Raw genomic sequence first — 22,515 nt, 5'->3', positions numbered from 1 at the left:
CGGGGAACAGATGAGAGCAAAAAACAGGTGGGAGTCAGGGTCGAAAAAGGCTCGCCTAGTATAAACTGAGGTTCGCAGACGGACAGAGAAAAGGGGACGGATAGGAGTGGGTTTAAATAGGGACAGAGGGTCCGAGGCACTCAGTAATCATGACAAGTGTGTATCGTGAGTCGCCTCCTAGTGGTCATAAAAAGGCTTTCGCTCCGTCGAGACCAACGCAGTACTCGGGTCAACGTGACCCCATGTTCCGGGTTATTTGACACAAAGCGACCCCGTTGTTTGGACTGTTTTAAACCAGGTATCTAAAATCTGCGGCTCAGGGGCTAATTATGTCACCGATTCAAAAATCTATGTTTGAGAACTTTGGAATTTGTTTCTGGTAGCTTTTCTTGCGGAAAACCCGATTAGGGCCACCCTCGCTCGGACCCTAGCTTCGGCCACCCCCGACTCAATGGCGTTGAAAACCTCAGATACCGGATCGTATTCTCGGAGGAGGCGGTGTAAGGTAAGAAACCGAAAGAGGGTTTTCAACTCCCGGCCGGAGATCCCGAGAGCCGACCCCACGGAGAAGACCAGTAGTCGATTTGAAAGGCGAGGCGTGTCACGGGTTCCTTATCCTCTCTTGCGCTTTGACGTCGCCGTAGCAACAGCCCCCCGTTTCGGCCGTCCTTTCTTTCAGTTTAGGAACGTCGGGAAAAGGACTTTTTCGGGGAGGAATTCCAAAAATAGCCGGAGGAAATTGAGGAGGGGGGTAATCCGGCTTCTTAATCCCGGGAGGCGCGTCGGTGAGCGCTTAGCGCCATGTAGGTCACGTTAGCAAAGCCCCCGATGCCGTCCGGACGGCCAATTACGGAGGGCACAAAACTTGAAAGGCTATTTAGGTCGCGCCGTCCATCCGGGTCAGACGCTTATCTGAAAAAAAAGGTCAATTGCGGAATAACCAAATATATTTTACGCTGAAATAATAATTGCAATTATTTTTTCCCCCCAAAACATTTTCTGAATTCTCATTATAATGTTCCAACATATCTTGCATTGTTTTCATTTCATGTTTTCTTCCGTTAGTCCCAGTTGATGTTCTTGACATAACCTGCATTGTCTGACTTCATATTTTGTTCAGCCACAGCTAATTAGCAGACTTATTCATCAGCACATTTCATCGTTTTGGTCACCGCAGCACTCTCGTTAATCTTTTCATGTGTTGGAATGATTCCTGCGCCTTTCATGTTTTGTTCTGTTAGTCCCAGTTGATGTTCTGACATAACCCGGATTGTCTGGCTTCATGTTATGTTCAGTGACAGCTAATTAGCAGATTTATTTATGAGCACATTTCGTCGATTTTGTCATCGCAGCACTCTCGTTAATTTTTCTGTGTGTTGGAATGTTTCCTGCACCTTTCATGTTTTGTTCCGTTAGTCCTAGTTGATGCTCCGACATAACCTGCATTGTCTGACTTCATGTTTTGTTCAGCGACAGCTAATTAGCAGATTTACTTATGAGCGCATTTGGTCGATTTTGTCATTGCACTTCATCTTTCCATGTGTTAGAATGTTCCCTGAGTCAGCACCGGTTGGTAGTTGTTAGGTAGTTGTTCTGTTCGCGTGTGAAACATTCTATGTTATATTATCTCAATGTTTTGTTTATTTATTAGAGCTAGTGTTCTGACATCACCTACTTTCATGTTTTGTTACCTTAGATCTAGCGAGTGTTCTGAAATTCTCCCTTGCAAATTCGGGCTTTTTATTTTATTCCAACCCATTGAACGTAAATGGTAACAATATCATGATCATAAATATCAGAGTGGATCAAGTACTACTAATCCAAAATGTTTTGGATGTTTTGATCCCAAATACTACACTAGAAAGATGACAGAAATACAAAAATATTGCTTTAAAATGAAATATCAATTGCTGCAGAAAAACAGCGACCTAAAATCCTATTTTGCTTTCATTCTGAGAAGAAACAAGAAATACTACAGATATTCTACACAAATTTTAGGATATTTACACTATGATGAAAAGTACTACTACAAAAATATCCGTACTTTAATACTATCATGGACAGTACTGCTACAGATATAAACTACCACTGAAATACGAGAGAAAATACGACAACGGAAACACTACAAATGACTACAATACGTGACGGCCGTAATAGTAGAAATATACAACAGAAATACGACCAAAAATACTTTACTAAGACTTATAGTAATGCTTCATAAATATTTGAAAAATATGACCGAAATAGAGGACAAAATATCAAATGAAGTTCCTAAAGGTGCTGATGTTGACCAGGACACTATGGCAGCTGTTGGCCTTCAAAATAAAAGCTGGATTTTTCAAACAAGAGCAACGTTTGCAGTTAGTGAAAAATATTGGAGGAGGGTTTTTTTTTGTTTTTTTTCCCCGTCAAAGTGCGAATCCTTGCTTTGCCAGGCGCCGCTGCTACGCTAGCTTTGCTAGCTGTCCGCTCTGCCATCTCCTATTAATAGTCAAAAAAGGGGACTGGTGTGGGGGGGGGGTGGCTGGCGCTAGCAAGAGGGCTTTTTTTTTCAGGTCACGGCTAGCTCCACGCTGCCCCTTGAAACTTGTTAGAGACAGACAGACAGATGTTTCTTAGCAGGCCACACCTGAAAATACGCCATTAGTTTGGCGACACGGAAAGGAGGATTGGGCTTCTTCCATGGGTGACAACATTCTGCCCATCTGTCCTTTTCCAATGTGACGCAGCCTTTTCTTGTTGTCAGCATATGTCAATTGGTGGCGTTAACTTTTCCTTTATGGGTGTACATGTTCCATAACATCTGTAGCATATAGAACCCAAGTGAGCCACCACGTTTGACATATGCACAGGGCAACCACACATTGCATGAGAACTTCATCACTCGCAAAAACCCATCAGACATGTTACACTTACTATTGTGGCACTGATAGAACCCCGTAGTACACACCAGGTCTGCACATATACAACGGCAGCTGACATGGAGACAAGTAACGCCACTTGACATTTGCACACAGCAACGACATGTAATGCAAACAGACACTGGGTGACATTGTCAAAAGATACCATTTTGGCACTAATAGAACCCCATAGTACACACTAGCTGTCCACATATACAACGGCAGCAGACATAGAGACAAGTAACGCCACTTGACATATGCACACAGCCACGACATGTTATGCAAACGGACACTGCGTGATATTGTCAATTCAAATCCATTTTGGCACTAATAGAACCCCGTAGTACACACCAAGTGTGCACATATACAACGGCAGTTGACATGGAGACAAGTAACGCCACTTGACATATGCACACAGCAACGACATGTAATGGAAACGGACACTGCGCGATATCGTCAAAAGATACCGTTTTGGCACTGATAGAACCCCATAGGAGACATTAGGTCTGCACATATACACCGGCAGTTGACATGGAGACAAGTAACGCCACTTGACATATGCACATAGTAACGACGTGTAATGCAAACAGACACCGCGTGATATCGTTAATTCATATCAATTTTGGCACTGATAGAACCCCGTAGTACACACTCGGTGTGCACATATACAACAGGAGCTGACATGGAGACAAGTAACGCCACTTGACATATGCACACAGCAACGACATGTAATGCAAACGGACACTGGGTGACATTGTCAAAAGATACCGTTTTGGCACTGATAGAACCCCGTAGGACACACTAGCTGTCCACATATACAACGGCAGCTGACATGGACAAGCTAGTCATGGAGTTTTCTGTTTTCTTTCTGCACTTTTTATCACTTTGATCACAAACGTGATTGTTTCCTTTCAGATTAAAAGCACAGAGAATCCCCATCTCGGAACGAGAGTCCCGTTAGCCCGCCGTCACTCAAGATGACGTTGCCGTGGAAACTCATGGTCCTGTTCTCCGTCCCAGCGTGCTTGACAGGTAAGACATGAGCGTCCCGGTCGCTAGCTTTTAGAGCTACGTTTCCCGATCGAAATTCGACTTCCGATATGTCGTCTAAGGAGTCGTCGAAAGCTAGCTAGCGCAAGAGATGTATGACCCCGGGCTGCATCCTTGTCGTTGTCCCGGGTGGACGGTGACTAAAATGTGTGGGAAAAATGCAATTCATGTTAGTTGGATGCTAGCGATGAATAACGAGCCGTGACCTGGAAATGACGACGTCTCCGGGATCCTTGGGATGATGCTGATTACCGTCACAAAGTTTGTTTTTGTGAGCCTCTATTATTCTAGCGCCAAAAAAACATGGCAGGACTCGCATAGGTTAGCCATTCGAATCAGCTCATTCTTTGCATTCCTGAAATTCTTATAGGAATTCCGATAGATTTATGACACATCACAAACTGTCAAACGCGCAAAATAAATGTGATTTATGACTGTCGTTATAGGAATCCTTGACATTTCTAAAACCCTGGAATGAATTCCGAGTGATCTATGACTTGGAATATGTGTGCGAATAATAAGTGAAAATAAATGGTAATGGTGTTATTATAATAATTAGGACTAAATTCATTCTTTGCATTCCTGAAATTCTTATAGGAATTACGATAGATTTATGACACATCATAAACTGTCAAACGCGCAAGATAAATGTGATTTATGACTGTCATTATAGGCATCCTTGACATTCCTAAATTCCTGGAATGAATTCCGAGTGATTTATGACTTGGTATATGTGTGCGAATAAGAAGTGAAAATAAATGGTAATGTTATTATGATAATAATTAGAACGAGTTGCATTCTTGGCATTCCTGAAATTTCTGGACATCCTTCATAAACTATGATATATTTAAGAAACATCAAACACTCTCAATAAATGCATTTATAAGCATTCTTAGAATTCCTGGAATTTCTTTGTCAATGAAGACAAATTTATGACTTGCTATAGTGACGCAAATGAGTCATTAAAATGATCATTTATGACTGATTGTATGCATTATTGGCATTCCTGAAATTCCTTTAGAAATGCTGTCTGATGCTGATGTCTGATTTATGACTTGAATAGGATTTATGACAATTATGTCTCACGACTGCAGTTTTTGCATTTTTGATGACATCAACTTCTACGGGGGGGACGGACATAAATCGATCGTAATTCAAATCCAAACTCCAGCGATGTCCGCTATGCCCATCATTACAGTCATTTGCATACGTGTAAGAAATTCAAATTCATTTAGGAATTGCAAGAATTCAAAGAATTTGATTCAAGTCATAAATAACAAGGGTATCGCTACAGTTGATAAATTCATCATCGTTCACATAGAAATTCAAAAAAAATTTGAAAAAATGCATATAAATTTGATTGTAGATCACAAGGATATGTCTCATTCCACATTTTTCTAAAAGATCATAAATCATCCATTATTCTTGAAGGAATGTAAGGAATGTCATGAACGCATTCATGTTTCCCGGCTCGCTTTAACGTCGAGGTGTCGAGCTGTCCCGGTGCAAATTTTTTGTCGAAAAGTCAAACGGAGTAGCGAGAAATCCTATCGTCAGCCGGTCTTTTTGTGGGTCTTTGGTCCTCAGCCGTCCCGGACGCCGACGTTTCATTGGAGGGACCGAGGTGGAGGGCGGAGCCCACCGATCTGGTTTTACCCTTGGACTCCCCCCGGTGGCGGGCCGAAATGGCCTGCCGGGCGGAAGGGAACCCGCCCCCGCAATACAGGTGAGCTTGACCCCGCCCACTCTACGCATGCACGACGCTCTCTCACGGCGCCCCCTGTTGGTTGTCAGGATGCTCTTTCTCAGATTTCGGTCGATGGAGAAATGATTTCCGATAGGGCTCTCTATCGCCACCCGTCGTCGGATTAAGGATTACACATCAACAGAACCCTAAAAACAATCGTAATTGTAATCCGGCAAGCGCTTTCAAATAAAATGCCTTTTGAAGGCGATCGCGATTTAAGAGGAGAGTTGGTATTATTTGTCTCCCTCTAGCGGTAAAGAATAAATCACTCATTACGAAACCAGGATCGATTTCAAAACGTAGCAAAAATACCCCGAGTATAAATGAAACACGCATTTGATAAAATACTTTTGGATCGAGAAATTTGCATTTATTTTAAAATAGTTGACACGATAGGCCCCAAAGCAAAGTCATTTTTTTTTAATGTATTGTTTTCTTTCTTCCCCTTTTCCTCTTTTCCATTCTTTCCTTTCCTTTTATCTTTGTCTTATCTGGTCTCTTTTTTCTCTCTTTTACTTGTTTCCCTTTTTGTGTTTTTTGATTCTATATTTCTGTCCTTGCAAAAGACTGAGCGAAAAATCAACGTTTTGGTTACTTTTCGGTGATTTTTGACGCTGGTCTAGTAGTCAAATAATACATACTGGCCCAAATGATGGCCTTACTTTGTAGTGTTTTTTTCCTATAAATTCTCTCACAGACCAGGAACAGAGACAGGACCCCAAAAAGTTTGTTTTACTCAGTTTTTATTAAGAAAGAGAGAAGCGCTTGCATCCACCATCCCATGATCATCGGTCACGGGTAGCAGATGGCAGGAACGCTGAAGTGGCACTTTTGTGCCGTGCGAGGGTCGCCGTTGACAGCGAGAAACAGGTCGATGGACGGGGCGGGGGAGCAAAACAGAAACGGGTCCAGAAAAGAGGTCGGCAACGGGTATCAGGCAGGAGAAAACGGGGCAGGTTAGTGTCGGAGAGCATAGGTTCGCAGACGGTCTGACGGGTTCCTTTCAGAAGACGGGAGTTTAAAAAGAGTCTAACGGCCAATCAGGTCCTGTGGCTGTTGGCGCCAACGGGGCAGCCGCAGTTGCCCCCAATCAGCAATCATGACAAATTCCTCTTTTTTAAATCTTTTTTATGGGTAGTTAAAAAAAAAGTTGACAACCGTAGAAAACCCGATTCGGCCCGACCTAAACCACACGGTATCCCCCGCTTCCCCGAGTCAATTCAGTTTGTGACCCCCCGGTAGGCGAATCGTCCGTCTCGGTTTTTTTTTCGAGGCCTTTTAGACATTTTGCTGAAAAAGACATCTGGCGGCCATATTGTGTTTCCAAGCTTGGTCAGCAGAGCTCGCCGGGGAAAGCGCGGCGAGCGCACTTCGGAGCCAACGGAGAAGAAAAAAAACAAGGCAAAAAAGAGACCACAAAGTGGATGGCTCTCCAGCACGGTTTGGTTCCTGGCCATCTCTAAAAGTGGCTAAAAGAGTCCACTCGAAACTGGGACGATTCAAGACTTGGCTTGACCTGAACCAAAAAGACATAAAAAACCCGGATGGGTTGTCGAGGGATCTCAGACTCAAGTGACTTGGAAGCCGCTGATACTAGGGATTCGGGGGAAGAAACTCAACAAAAGTTACATGTAAAATGCATTCAATGTATTTTAAGTGTCACCAGGTGTCAGACAGACCCAAACGCAGGACACAAGGGATGTGATCTAACCTCACTAGGGGCGATGTTTATTTACGCAGCAACAGAGCTGAACAAGTATAACAAACGCTCCAGCAAAGCACAGTTCAAAGGAGCGCGTTTAAGTACCCAAAGAAGCAATCAGTCAATGCGAGTCAGTGTCCACTGGGCACCATGGCAACCGCGCAAGATATGACAGATAGATAGATAGTTTTTTCATCCCCGTAGGGAAATTCTCTCTGCATTGTCTCATGGGCCTGGTCCCGGTGCCACAAAAAACTACAGAAATACCACAGAAATACAGTACTACAAAAATACTGCAAAAATAAATAACCCTAAGCCTAATAGTACATTGATACTAGATATTTACAACAACCTTATCTTATCATACCACCCTTCAAAATCCAGCTGTGTGCAGTTTTAACAAAGGCCTCTAGTGATGGGAGTTCCCAGGAGTGCCTGTCTAAGAGTCATGTTCCGATTTACAATCCACACCCCTTTCCTATAAGACAGGGGTAGAGACATTTTTCAAGGCCTTTTGGAGAGAATAGAGTACTGTATCTTGATCACTGGCCCTGAGTTTACCGGGTTTTTTTTATCGAGTAACTTTGTAATAAAGGTCCTCAACTGAACTGCTCTCTTCTGCTCCTTTTTTTTCTTCGTCCAAATACTCGGTCCGAATCCCAGAAATTGAACACTGTTGTAGAATAATGAAGTCGGACTTTATCGACATAATGAGGACACATTTGTTTGGACAGGAAATTCCAGGCTTGTTTCTCCGAGTTTAAATGTCAGCGTAATAACACTCGCCTTGGTCTGGAACAGCTTGCAAGCTGACAGGAATTTGGCTGGGTCAGGCCGACTCCAACGATTTTCTTGGAAATGGCGTCATTTTGGCGAATCGAAAGAGGACGAAAACATTCTGACAAAACCATTGTCAATTCCTGGAAGCATGCACTTTGAGAAAAACATGCGCGTCATCGCAAGAGGACGCACTAAGCAACATGTGATATTTCTGACGTGATGTGTCTGCTCCGGAGGGTATTAGAAAGCTGATTGTCTCTTACACGAATGAGAGCGCTGTTTTGAACGCTGACGAATATCAATAAACAACTTTCCCCTCTCCGTCAACTTTTTTGCAATTTTTGTCTATATTTGTGGGGCGAGGCAATACGGTCTGTTCCGAAAACACGACAACAATCTCCAGGATGGCCCCCCCGGCCACTCTAAATAGTAGCCCTCCGCCGGACTAACCAGCGAGACGGCATGACTTTTCTGGCGGCCAAAATCCGATACAGAAAAACAGGAAAGTCAATCGGGGCTAAAATCGAGCGAGCTAGCTAGCGACTTGTCAGGCGGGGGCATATCGATCCGAGTGCTCGACATGTCCTCCCGAGGGCCCGGCCCCGGACGGCGTTTCCCTTTTCTTCCGGCCCCTGACGGCGTTTCGCTTCGGTCTTTCCAGATGGTGGCTCAACGGAACGCTGATGGAACCGGACGATCGGCGTCGCCAGTCCGGAGGAAGCCTGAGCATCGGCCGGCCGGACAGGAAGCGAGACTCGGGCATCTACCAATGCCAGGCCTTCAATGTCTGGGGGGCCGTCCTTAGCCGCAAGGCCCGCCTACAATTTGCATGTAAGGAACCCATCCCACGTCTCTCATTGGTCGAGCCGAACGCGATAGCGGTCGTTATACCGACGTTTGTCTTCAGGGTACTGGGGATAATGACAATTTGGCGTAGACATTGATTCGGAATAAATAATTGACAAATTCGACTGACGAGGCAAGTTGAAAGTTTGAAACTTGTCTCGCCTACTAAGAGCGCCAAAAACATGGATGTCATGTCATGTGTTTTTGTTTGGCCCTTAATCTCAAAGAGTCTCAAAGGGCTGCACAGATCAAAGATTATTGCAAACCACAGTCTATTATGACAGCATCCCCTGATCTAAAACCTTCATGAGAGCAAGGAAAAACTCAAAACCTCAACATGAGGAAAATAAAGAAACCTTGAGAAAGTCGTTAGCTGATATCTATTAGCATGTACTCGTAAGCATCCACCCGTAGAAAAATTATTTTTTGAACTTTATAAGGCCACCTCTGATGACACATTCCACTTTTGATGCATTATTCTTTTTAAGCATAAAATGATCATCAAAGAACACTCTGAATGCACTTGGTTTAGGGTGTTGGATGACAATCTAAGATTGGTTAGATTGTTTTAAAAATTCTCTTTTTTTTACTTCAGTTGGATGAAAACATCTTGGAAATACTCTGAAATTTGGCTACACGACAATTTACGGTCCATTCTTTTTCACAAGTTTTGCATACTCGATTTAAGACACACACACACACACACAAAATGGGGTTGAAGAAATTTTGTTTGCGAATCATTTAGAGAAGAAACTTGAAAAGAACACAACACGAGACAAAGAAAGATTGGTTAAGATTTTAGCTAGCACCATTAGAAAAAACTTGACTGTAGATGGAACTTGAGGCAACTGGGCAATATAGTAATAAAGCTAAAATACATCTTCATGTACCTAAATCTATCTACTTGCGCGTTCGTATGTGACTTACAGGCTCGGAAATGGCCGAACTGATTTTCGTGAAAACGTACACAGTAGTACTTTAGGCCTCTGCGCTTGTTTTTAGCTAGGTTTCATGTCAAGGCACCCAATACATAGCAACAAAATCGATAAACATTTCGCAGGGTCTACCAAAATACGGTACTTCAGCTCCTGACCACTGACCACTCTGAGCAACCTAACTCCAGATCTTACATCCGCCTGGCAATTCCGGGCCATTTTGTTTGTGGCCAGTTCATAGAGGGGCCTGTTCGAGACCAGAATCACTGAGTTGTACTTTGATATAGCATCTGGTCTTTTCTTTCTGTCTGTATATGTTAGCATCCCTATGCTAACCTTTGGCCCCACAGACAGGAACGTGCAGGTTGGTAGATAGAGTGAAGAGAAGTTAAGCTCGAGGGCTTCCGGGTCATTGTCAAGGCAACCCTTAACGTTCCTAGTTTCAAAGACAGTAGATTAGATCTGAGGAACCTTTACCCAGTTGCCAACGCAGGATTTCCGTCCGATTCCCTACATTAGCTTTGCTCCGACACGAGGAGGTCCCGAGGTGGACTGAGCAAATGTCAGTCCTATTTCCGTGCATCTCTCGTTCCTGTCGGGCTCCGAAAAGGAAAAAGAGAGAAGCGACGCGACAGAGCAAGCTCTTCCATCTTCATCAGGTTCTGGGGATATCGACCGGGCCCGGGAGGGGAGATCCTTAAAGTACCGTTATCCGCAGGGTCCGGTAATGAATCCTTGGGGGGGGGGGGGGGGGGGGGGCGGGGCCCCCGAAGAGCAATTGCGCTTGACATTTATTATCCGGCCGATACGCGCTCAAGGTCTCGCCCCTCGTCCTAATGAGGACGACGGCAACAGAGACCGTGTGCCTGCTTTCCTGCTGATGTCAAATAGAATAGAATAGCACACAACAGAACAGAACAGAAAATATTAGATTAGAATAGAATAGAACAGAAAAATATTGAATGGAATGGAACAGAACAGAACAGAAGAAAATAGAATAGAACAGAACAGAGGAAAATAGAATAGAATAGAAAAATATAGAATAGAATAGAATAGAATGCCTGTTTTAGATCAGGGGATGGTGTCATAATAGTCTGTGCAGCCCTTTGAGACTTCTTGTGATTAGGGGCCAAACAAATAAACAGGACTTGACTCAAATAGAATGAAATAGAATAGAATAGAACAGAATAGTCTTTATTGCCAAATTAGACATTGCACCACAGGACAAACAAGATAAACATAAAGGCATTTTTCTTGTTCCCTAAAGATAGGTCTTAAGTTCAGGTTTTACGTTACATGTCTGGGATCAGCTGAAAATGATCACTGACATCATCGTATGCAACAAAAATCGAGCCCGGGTCACAGCAGCGAGAGCGTAGAGTCCAAACCTGTAGCGCCGAATCACTGCGACATTCCTAACCGCGCCACTTACGAGCACATAGTGGTCCGTGTGGTACAATCCCACCCTTCTCGTACTAAAGGGTCAATGCTACGTCAAGCTATCTGGCTCTTTTGGCAGCGCTCGGCATACTTTCGATGCATCGCAAAATGGCGAAACGAGTCCAATCATGTCCCATTCAAGTCCCGTGGGAGATCAAATGCATGAATCCGAAAACCGATACCGTCTCTTTCTGTCCTCAGATCTGGAGAACTTCCAGACGCAAACCGCAAGGACCTCGGTCAACGTCCGAGAAGGTCAAGGAGTGGTTCTTCTGTGCGGACCGCCGCCCCATTCCGGAGGTGATTTTATGTGACATACTCACCTTGCTTTTTGAACAAATCCTATTCCGGACTACTGTAAATTAAACACTTTTTGCTCAGTTTTAAACACCGTGTCTTTAAATACAGCTCGGCTTATTCTTTATTTTTTGTGGAAAATAGTGACCTATTCTTTTTCACAACGCATGCGCTCTGAATACACAGCTGGAAACATTTATGATGTCCTTCCGGAGAAATTAGACTAGGTTTTTGCCAACATACTTGATATAATACAGAGGTCTTCAATGTATGCCATCTAAATGACACAGCAGTAGAAGTTAACGATAAAAAACACTGCACTTTTTTTTTCCCATATCACGGGAATCGTCGCCCAGTCGCGGGAATTCCCTTGAATCCTCGAGGAACGATAACAAGTCAATGCAACTCGGTCAACCACCGATGACAACAACACAAAAAGACAACTTTCTACATCTGTGTTGCCGTCTGGCACTATCCTCCACAGTATGGTTGCCCTGGTGTTGTTCTTTCGGATGGTAGACTTGTCTATATCACGACGGTGTCCAGAAGATTCAGCCCGTTAAGGTTGCCATGGTGCCCAATTGGCCCCGTGTTTTGCTCCTGTTTTGCTCTTGCCACGATCTGTTTGATTTTGCGTTTCGAGTAATCTACTCCCCAAGACCAACGATATCTGGATCGAGTGTGCGCTCCTTTCTCTTCTCCCCAATAAACTGTGAGTAACGTTATGCAAGTGGGTTCTGCTTCCTGTCCTGGTACTGACACAGCTAGTAACAAATTGTGATAAAATGGTTCCTCTCCAGCCCATCATCACCCGAAATTCAACCCAGAACCAACTTAGCGTCTGTAAAAATGAGTCGATTGTCGATGCGTGATGATCCCCCCCACTGCCCCCCATCCTCGCCCTCCAACCGAGAAGCGCTAACAATGGCCGCCGCCGAGTTTGTCCCCACGACAGAAGCTAGCGCAGATTCCCACACGATCCGAGCGCTAGAGGAATGAGCGCCATTGTGGAGCCCGGCCAGGGGATAATGGGCCCCGCTTCCCCGTGTGAAATCCACTTTGACAGCTGGGACGCCTCGCCCGATGTAACCCGAGCGCCGTTCTCACATTTTTACAATCCCGAGATTTATTTTGCGCCGTCACACGCGAGCGCAAACTTCATGTGACACCTGCCGAGCCACCGATCGCTCGAGGGGCGCTCGCCAACGAGGACCGGTTTCAGTTCCTAGCTAACTTCCATACCTGCGGAGAAGCTAACGTCGGCACAATCTGTTGTACTGATCGAAAATGTCTTTGCGATTGCGTTCGCTAATTAGCATTTTGCTATCAGAGAAAAATTTATAAAGAAGGCAGCAACCACAAGGTAACAACGAGGACCAAAATCAAGTCCTAGCTAGCATTCGTCGCTGCAGAGAACTGAACATCGTGTGGTTCCAGAATGTGTTTATGATTGCGTTCGCTAGTTAGCATTTTGCTAACTGAGAAAAATGTATAAGAACGCAGCAACCACAAGGTAACAACGAGGAACGAAATCAAGTCCTAGCTAGCATCCATCGCTGCAGAGAAGCTAACGTGTGTGGCTCCAGAAGGCGTTTACGATTGCGTTCGTAGTTAGCGTTTAAAAAGACGAGCATACTGGGATCAGACGGGTCCAGAAAAGTTCCTTTGAAAAGCGCTAGTCCCAACAGTGTTTCTCGTTTGAAGCTAGTCGGCACTCATTAACTAGCTAAATCAGGCCACGTGCGTTTATTTGCAAAAGAAATATGCAAATGCGTCTGCGTGATGAACGAGGTCCAATTCTGTGTCGGCCGTGCTAATTGCCTTTTGCGCGCCGATAAGAGCAGCTCATATCAACGCTAGTTTGCCCAAAAATTTTCAGATCGTTCGAGCGCTAAACCTCGTCCAAAATCAACACAGGACGTTATTGTTTGCATAGCGAAGGCTTAAGATTGCTAAGCTAGTCATCATAAGGTGAAATTGTTGTATAGCGGGGGATAAAAACCAATGCTTAGTTAGCTAGCCTTCCAAAACAGCGCTAAAATATTCAAAGAAGTAGCACTTATGCATGTGAACATGATTCAAAACAGTAGAAATGAATATTAACAACTCACCTAGGTCGCTTCCTGTGGTGGGTCTTGGGCAAATAGAGCCTGTTGCCGCCCATTCCTCTCCAGGAAAATCAAAATAAAATACAAACAACATTTGGTGTGGCTTGACTTGAGCTGGTCAAATGGAGTAGCAGGTGGATGCAGGGGGAGGAGACAGCAAATTCAAAGTAAAACTGACTTTGAAACTTCCACGATGAGATTGTTATGATTTTAATGCGGCGGTCTCAAACTTGCGGCCCAAGGGTCAGTCGGGGTCTGTAAGATGATAGTTTGAGCCGTCGGCCTTAGTATGAAAGTTCAAAGGGACAGGGTTGATTATTTAGTGTCCACTTGGGTAGAAAGACATGACAAGAATTAGGCATATTTTGATTATCTTTTGGCAGGTTTTTTTGTCGATTTTGTTATATGTCAGTAGTTTTTGATCTTTTCCCTTTATATTTTGGTCCTTTTGGGCAGTTTTTTCCTAAATTATTGTTTGTTTTTTTGGTCGTTTTAGGGTTCATATTCTTTGGGGGTTTTTGGGTGTCTTTTTGTCCAAACATGTTACGGTTCTTTGATACCCACACCCTCTTTATTCGCCTCCTAGAATTCATACAGAATGGGTTGGAATCTCTTTTCTAAGGTTTGGCTTCTCTCTGTCTTTCTCTCTCGTATTTGCAAGTCCAAAATCCATCGATGTCTACACTCATGACTTTGAGTTTCCGTTAAGGTCCTCGAACCGGACGGTGTACCTTTTGTTCAGTCCTCCCCTGTCTTCTCAAGTTGAAACCTGACTGGGTTTTTCAGAGCTGACTTTCGGCTGGATCTTCAACCGCTTCCCCCAGGCGGTCCAGCAGGATAACCGGCGCTTCGTCTCCCAGGTGACAGGAAGTCTCTACATCTCCAAGGTGGAGGTCTCCGACGTGGGCAACTACACCTGCGTGGTCAACAACACGGTCAGCCGCGAAAGCGTCCTCAGCTCCCCCACGCCGCTCGTCCTCAGGAGTGACGGTAAATCCGACTCGGCCGGACTAGTCCAAAAAAAGAAAGCCTTTTCTGAAAAACTGTTTGTCCCTCTAGGCGCGATGGGAGAATATGAACCCAAAATCGAGGTGCATTTCCCCGACTCCGTCCCGGCACCCGAGGACTCGCTGGTGAAGCTGGAATGTTTTGCTCTGGGAAAGTAAGTCGGTGTTATTGAGGCTGACCCGTACAACAGGGTTTGGGGATGAGATCTTGCCCCAAGTGGAGGAGTTCAAGTATCTTGGGGTCTTGTTCACAAGTGAGGGTAGGATGGAACGGGAGATCGACATATGGGTCGGTGCGGCGTCTGCCGTCATTCGGACCCTGTACCGGTCCGTCGTGGTGAAGGGGGAGCTGAGCCGAAAGGCAAAGCTCTCCATCTACCGGTCCATCTACGTTCCTACCCTCACCTATGGTCATGAACTTTGGGTTATGACCGAAATACCCCAATCCCGGATACAAGTGGCCGAAATGAGTTTCCTCCGCAGGGTGTCTGGAAGCTCAGTCATCCGGGAGGGACTGTGTAGCGCCACTGCTCCTCCGCATTGAGAAGAGCCAGTTGAGGTGGCTCGGGCATCTGATAAGAATGCTTCCTGGACGCCTTCCTCGGGAGGTGTTCCGGGCACGTCCCACCGGCAGAAGGCCCCGGGGGCGATCCAGCACACGCCGGAGAGACAATGTCTCTAGGCTGGCCTGAGAACGCCTCGGGATCCCGTTGGATGAGGTGGCTGGGGATAGGGACGTCTGGGCTTCCCTTTTAAGACTGCTGCCCCCGCGACCTGACCCCAGATAAGTGGAAGACAATGGATGGATGGATGGCTGTTTGACGGTTTCAATGACTCAGCATATTTTAATTTCTTAAAGCACACTGGTACTTCTAGTCACCCTGGTCGGAAACCCTAGAAGTGCCCCTAGAAGTGCTTCAAAACCCAGGTTCAAGCCAAAACCCTAGTTGGAAGCCCCAGGCTGAAACCTTAGAAGCGCTTTAAAACCCTTAGTTTCCAGCTTAACGTGTAAAAACAGATGGACTGTTTTGCCTAAGGGAGGATCCAAGAAGAGGGTCGGCTAAAAATAAATATAAGCCCTGAGATTTTCTTTACCAGTGCGCCATTTTCCTAAGACACGTGTACATCATCATTTTTTTGAACAGAAAGAAAATCTCCTTCCAACTCACTTGAGCTGAGTCAACCACTCTTTCGTCTCCAGCCAGTTACTCGGATTTCTTTCCCGAGAGCATCCGACCCATTTTTGCCGTGTGTCATAACACTCGAATGTTATTTGAAAGAGGGCGTGGTCTTGTCTGACGGAAAAATAAATCGATAAACTTGTTTTCAAAACATGCTACCGAATGTTCAAACGGTAACATGTGGTGCTACTGTTAACCAGAAGTATTGCTCCTCTGTGTGTCCAGCCCCGTCCCAGAAATCAGATGGAGAAGAACAAGCGGAGTCCCTTTCCCGAGTAAAGTCCGAATGAAAAAGTCCAACGCGGTTTTGGAAATCCCGCATTTCCAGCAGGAAGACGCGGGAAGTTACGAGTGCGTTGCGGAGAATCGGCGGGGAAAGAATGCGGTTCGAGGTCGGATTTCTTTTCATGGTCAGTTAATGTCTGAAGATATCTTGCAGTATTACCATCGTTGAGTTTTGCCTGAGTTTTCTGTTGGATCTACATTCAGAGGTCCGATGGTGGGGGGTATTTTGACCAAACAATCCTGTGCTTCCTTTAAAGCCAAACCTCGGTGGACGCAGACCATGGCTGACACCGTTCGGTCCATCCAGCAAAAACTCTTCTGGGAGTGCAAGGCCAACGGCAAGCCCAAACCCTCCTACAGCTGGCTGAAGAACGGAGAGCACCTGACTGACCAGGTAACAAAACCCATGTTAGAATAGAATATACCTTTATTGGGGCAGCACGGATGGGAACCTGTCGTGGGTTCAAATCCAGCTCCAGACATCCTGTGCGGAGTTTGTATGTTCTCCCCGTGCTCGCGTGGGTTTCCTCCGGGCACTCCGGTTTCCTCTCACGTTCCAAAAACATGCATTTCAGGTGAATTGGCCGGTCCAAATTGTCCCTAGGTGTGAATGAGCGAATGAGTTGTCTGTCCCTGTGTGCCCTGCAATTGGCTGGCAACCAGTTCAGGGTGTCCCCTGCCCACTGCCCGGAGTTGGCTGGGATGGGCTCAAGCCCCCCCCCCGCTACCCTAATGAGGATAAGCAGTACGGCTGATGAGATGAGATGAGATACCTTTATTGTCATTGTTCCAAAATGGGTTGAACAAATTGTGACAACGAAGTTGGATTTGTCACTCCAGTTCAGATTTTACAATGAGGATAGAAAAGAACAAAGAAGATAAAGGAACAAAGAAGATGTTTGTATTGTCCTTGTTGCAGGCTTTGCTTTTCTCTGGAGGGGATGTATGAGGGGGTGAGGGACAGACAGAGATGGTCGGATCCAGCTAGGTGGGGGGAGGGGGAAGCTCTGTACACATGTTGGATGTTACTGTTTTTCCCCCTGGTTGCACAGTCCACGTATTGAATGAATTTGGGAAGTACAGTCCTTAATGATGCCTGATTAAAGTTGCCGGCGACGATAAAAGTTTTTATTAGATGCCAACTCGTGTTTTGCTTCACCGATGTTATTTGTCAAGATGGGTGTGTGGACCCAAATGCAGAGAAGCAGAATAAGGGCAATGTTCACCCCAAAAAATATTAATAAAATCTCAGTACAAAATAATAGACATACACAAACCAACAAAATCAAACAAGTGTGCACAAAACGACTTCAAATGTCAGAAATCGAACCGGGAAACAAAAAATAAATCTTACGTAGCAATGACCCCTCGGTTCTTTGTTTGCGACTGCTTCTGTTCCCTTCTCCGGGAAGTGAAGGATTTTATACATTTGACAATAAAGGATTTTATACATTTGTCTATAAAGTATTTTATACGATTGACTCATAATGTAATGAAGATTTTAGCTGAGTAGGCTTTAGTTCAATGACAGGTCAGGCTGTTCCAAATGCAGAATATTTTGTTTAGTTCCGTTGATAACAGGACTCTGACGGAGGACGACAGGCGTTGTTTTGAAAACAAGGCGCTGTGTTGTGAGAACGGTGGGTGCAAAACAATTCCTTGGCGCGCCCATGGGAGGAGTCGGCACGACATTATGCGGGGAGAAGATGGCCAATAGGGGAAAGCTAAAGTACTTGAGAAAAAGGCTTCTCACAGACTCCAACGTCACTAATTCGGCCGTTTTCGATGGAGTACACTTGGTTACATTTTTAGGGAAATTAAATCTGCCCCTGAGTGGAAATGTGGGCTTCCTGTTCATCTTTTCCCTCAAGAAACGAGCGCGCATAAATTGTTGGGTGAATGTAGGTTGCGTTTGGTTCATGGAGTCAGATAACTCATTCCAACAATTTGGTAAACGCTACATTAACAGAACGAACACTGAACCAGAAGGGAGGGGAGCAGTTTGTTTATCTATGAAGATGTTCTTCAGATGTTCCTCTGGCTTTCATGCCGCCCTCGGACGCAGAAGGCCATCGGGACTCATTTGTTTGTTTTTTTCTCGTCAGGCTGGGATCCAGATGGAAAACGGGGCTTTGACCATCGCGGCGTTGAACCTCTCCCATTCAGGGATGTACCAGTGTGTGGCTGAAAACAAACATGGCGTGATTTATTCCTCCGCCCAACTCAAGGTCTTAGGTAAGCTCGCTTGCTCCGCTTGCTCTGTGTTCGATCTCTCAATCAATCGCTCCCCCCCAATTGTTTACTGTCTCGCATTCATCTAAGACCTTTCGATCGAGTCGATTTATTTAACACGTCCGGATTTACGTATCGGTTTGGATGAGGGTTCAAACGTAAACCATTATTTCTACTTCACTGCTGAAAAAAGCGTGACTGTGGTTGGTGATTTGAAATCATCAAAAGGGGGAATATTGTGGAAAAAGCAGTCAACTTGGGATGAACCTTTGCAGGAAACATCTGAGAAGCACGATGTGTGATATGACTGACCTGAAGAAATTGTGACACCAAGAAAGATCCGTACTCTCAGATTGTCTAATTTAGGTGTTGTTGATGAGAATGATACACTGATGTTAATGATGATTCATTATATTCAAATGGGGGAGTATTGTGGAGAGAACACTCAACTTGGTATGATCTTTCACAAGAAACGCCTGGAAGGCACGTTGTGTGATATAACTGACATCAATAAATTAAGTAACCAAGAAGGTTCTGGAGCCTCAAATTGTTTATATTTGGTGGTGTTTATGAGATTGATTGGTGTTTTTATTGATTTGTCACCATAAGGGTGGAATATTGTGTATAAGACAGTCAAATTTCCTGGAACCATCTGGAAGCTCTGTGGTGTACCATAACTAACTCAAAATGTACTTGATACTGTAATTGTCCAAATTTGGCCTTGATGAGATCGGTGTTCCTGATGATTCGTAATCATCAAAAGGGGGAATTTTGTGGAAAAAGCAGTCAACTTGGGATGAACCTTTGCAGGAAACATCTGAAAAGCACGATGTGTGATATAACTGACCTGAAGAAATTGTGCAAACAAGAAGGTTCTGGAGCCTCTAATTGTTCATATTTTGGTGTTGTTAATGGGAATGATGTAACTGATGTTAATGATGATTGACTATACTCAAATGGGGGAGTATTGTGGAGAGAACACTCAACTTTGGTGTGATCTTTTACAGGAAAAGCACGTTGTGTGAATAAATCGAGTAACCAAGAAGGTTCTGGAGCGTTAAATTGTTCCTATTTGGTGTTGTTTATGAGATCGATCGGTGTTCCTGTTGATTGGTAGTCACCAAAAGGGGGAATATTGTGGAGTAAACACTCAACTTGGTTTCAAGTTTGGCAGGAAATACCTGCAAGTAAATCTTGTTCAACTGATCCGAAGTCTTGACACACCGTTTCAATTTGGCGTTGTAGACAAGATTGGAATTCCCTCTTGACAAAACGAGCTGGGCTGTACATGCTTTCCGCCTCTCCTGCGCACTGCAGTCAAGGTAGCCATCTCTTGGTGCCTCTCTTCTCCGGCAGCGTTTAAGATACAATATTCGACAAAACCATTATGTCGGCGGTCGATTTCAGCCACTTATCTTCAAATTCGTTTCATCCACGTGACACCTTTGTGACATTAAAAATGCAACCATGTTCTTGACGGGGATAAAAGAGTCGAGAACTTGAAATCATCTCGAGGTTATTTGTAAAGAGAGCCGGCAGTGTGTACAAAGGGACGTGCTGTCGACCGTTAGAAGGAAACGGGATGGAGGCAAACTTCCCATCGTTCCTAAAGTTCTCCCTTTGGCTGTGTGACTCAGCTTCGGCCCCCGATTTTTCCAAAAAGCCTCGGAAGGCGCTGCTGAAGGCTCGGCTGGGCAGCGAGGTCACGCTGGAATGTCAACCGGAAGCTTCTCCGCCGGCCGTCACCCTCTGGAAGAAGGACGACCGCCTGCTGCAGAGAAACCAAAGGTACCTCCACACTTCAAAAAGCCTTGCTTAAGGTCTAGGGAAGCAACAACCGGCAGAAGAAAGTCAAAAGGGAGCTTTGTCCCTCCTCCGTGGGCTCAAATCAACATCCGGGTTCTGCGAGACTTCAAATGAAACCAGAGATGAAGAGGTTTTCTTGAGGTTTTATTACAGTTGTACAAATAGATCAAGAGCGGAGATCAACCTTCTCAAAAAAAGCTCTTCACAACCACGACCTTGCAAAGGAGGAGAAATCCACATTTTCTAATCGACATCTGGGTCGCGAACCCTTATCGTGGCAAAACAGACGCCAGAACGGAGCCTTTCTGTCCAAGTCTTCATTACAAATATTACATAAAAACGGGATTTATTTTGGGCCTGTGAAATAGATAGATAGAGATAGATAGATGTCTAGATGGATAGATAGATAGATAGACGTCTAGATAGATAGATAGATAGATAGATAGAGAGATAGAGAGATAGATAGATAGATAGATAGATAGATAGATAGATAGATAGATAGATGGATACTTGATTCATCCGGGTAGGGAAATTCCCACTTCCAGCAGTATGCTTGTGTTGAAAAATAGAATAATTAAATAAAGATATAGAATACAAAAATCCCCAATATAACCTGTTGATATAGAGTATTTAAATAGTAATATACATACATAAAATCCACACTGTCATAAAAATAGGGTGATATGCAAATGTGGGGGTGGGGTTAAAGAGCCTCATGGCATGAGGAAGAAATGAGCTCCTCAGTCAATACAGAACTAGTATAGTTTATATACCAGAGGCTTTGAGAAGAACGAAACTTGAGGAAGCAGCAACCGTTGACAAGGACTCAATCTGTGTATAGTGGAAAATTCCAACGAAACATAATAGGAAGGTGGTACGGCAAACCTCCCTAAAACGGAGTCTTATCAAAAGGAATGGTAAATCCACGTCATCAACTCAAGAACTCGTTTTTGTCTCTGCAGAATGACGCTCTTTTCCAGCGGATCTTTGAGGATCGCTAACGTGAGCAAAAGCGACGCCGCTAGCTACACCTGCGTGGCCAACAACCAGTTTGGTTCCGCTAGCACCACCGCCAAGCTAATAGTGACCGGTGAGTCCACCCACTGACAATTGGAGGTGTGTGGAGGCCCATTTTTCACACGGCCATTTCGACCGGCAGAACCGAGCAGGATCTCGGCGAGGCCCGCCGACACCGAGATCATCGTAGGCGAGAGCGTGATCTTGCCGTGCCAGGTGGTCAGCGATCCGGCGCTGGACGTCCATTTCTCCTGGGAGTTTAACGGAGAGCTCATCCACTTCCTGCCGGACGACCGACATTTTGAGCGAGTGGGCGGGGTAAGTCACAACCGAGAATGAAACCTGCGCTTTTGTTGTTCTTCCTCAATGTCAGCGAACCCTCATTTGACTGTCTTTTCCTTAGCAAAAACTGAATTGACCCTCCTATTTCTCGGTGGACAAACATTCTGCGGACTTATGAGTCAAAAATGGAACTTTTTGGAAGGTGTGCAGCCCGTTATATCTGGCGTGAAGATGGCAAAAGAACATGATGTCGACCGTAAAGCATGGTGGTGGCAGTGTCAAAGTCTGGGGCTGCTTTGCTGCCTCAGGACCAGGACAACTTTCTGTGGTTGACGGAATTATGAATTCCGCTGTTTCCCAGAAGTTTAAAGTCTGGATTGAAATCCAATCAAAGATTAAGATGCTGTGGTGTGACCTAGAATGATCTAATATGGCAGATTTGAAATGATTTCGCAAAGAAGAGTGGGGCAAGATTCTTCCACAGTTTATCTTCTGTTATCGGTGTCAAAGGTAGCCCAACTCGCGATTCGCTTCAGGGAGCAAATACTGCGTTTTGGATTTTCTTGGGCTGTGTCTGCGAAACAATAGCTTGTTAGCCTGTTCATCTTACAGTTCAGAGGTCCCAGGTCCAATTTAAGCTACCGACTTTACGGCCGAGGTCAGTAATGGGTCACAACGGAGACTAAAAACTGCGCTTGTGCTTTTGTTGTTCTTCCTCAACGTCAGCGAATCTTCATTTGACTGTCTTTTCTTTAGCAAGAACTGAATTTACCCCGAGTCTGAAAGAAATGGTTTTGCTGGATTGATATCCCTTTTTAGCGAAACAGTTGCTTGTTAGCCTGTTCTTCTTACAGTTCAGAGGTCCCTGGTTCAATTTAAGCTACCGATTTTACGGTATGA

The 22,515-nt window shown here is 44.8% G+C and overlaps 1 protein-coding gene across 1 annotated transcript in view; it reads left to right on the top strand.

Annotated features, from left to right (window-relative positions):
• Positions 1 to 22,515, top strand: part of cntn3b (contactin 3b) — a 40,376-nt gene that overhangs the window by 5,228 nt on the left and 12,633 nt on the right. Inside the window, exons 2-13 of the mRNA XM_088339102.1 lie at positions 3,816 to 3,932; positions 5,538 to 5,676; positions 8,841 to 9,010; positions 11,602 to 11,700; positions 14,592 to 14,795; positions 14,865 to 14,967; positions 16,219 to 16,403; positions 16,536 to 16,672; positions 18,384 to 18,513; positions 20,148 to 20,298; positions 21,279 to 21,406; positions 21,476 to 21,651. Coding sequence (XP_088195228.1) covers positions 3,878 to 3,932; positions 5,538 to 5,676; positions 8,841 to 9,010; positions 11,602 to 11,700; positions 14,592 to 14,795; positions 14,865 to 14,967; positions 16,219 to 16,403; positions 16,536 to 16,672; positions 18,384 to 18,513; positions 20,148 to 20,298; positions 21,279 to 21,406; positions 21,476 to 21,651 — 1,677 coding nt within the window. The 5' untranslated portion in view covers positions 3,816 to 3,877. The remainder of the gene's footprint in view (positions 1 to 3,815; positions 3,933 to 5,537; positions 5,677 to 8,840; positions 9,011 to 11,601; positions 11,701 to 14,591; positions 14,796 to 14,864; positions 14,968 to 16,218; positions 16,404 to 16,535; positions 16,673 to 18,383; positions 18,514 to 20,147; positions 20,299 to 21,278; positions 21,407 to 21,475; positions 21,652 to 22,515) is intronic.

The sequence above is a fragment of the Urocampus carinirostris genome, chromosome 6 (genome assembly GCF_059441175.1).
Source record: "Urocampus carinirostris isolate Australia breed hairy pipefish chromosome 6, RoL_Ucar_1.0, whole genome shotgun sequence".
NCBI classification, from domain to species: domain Eukaryota; kingdom Metazoa; phylum Chordata; class Actinopteri; order Syngnathiformes; family Syngnathidae; genus Urocampus; species Urocampus carinirostris.
This window is presented reverse-complemented; position numbering and strand designations above follow the sequence as displayed.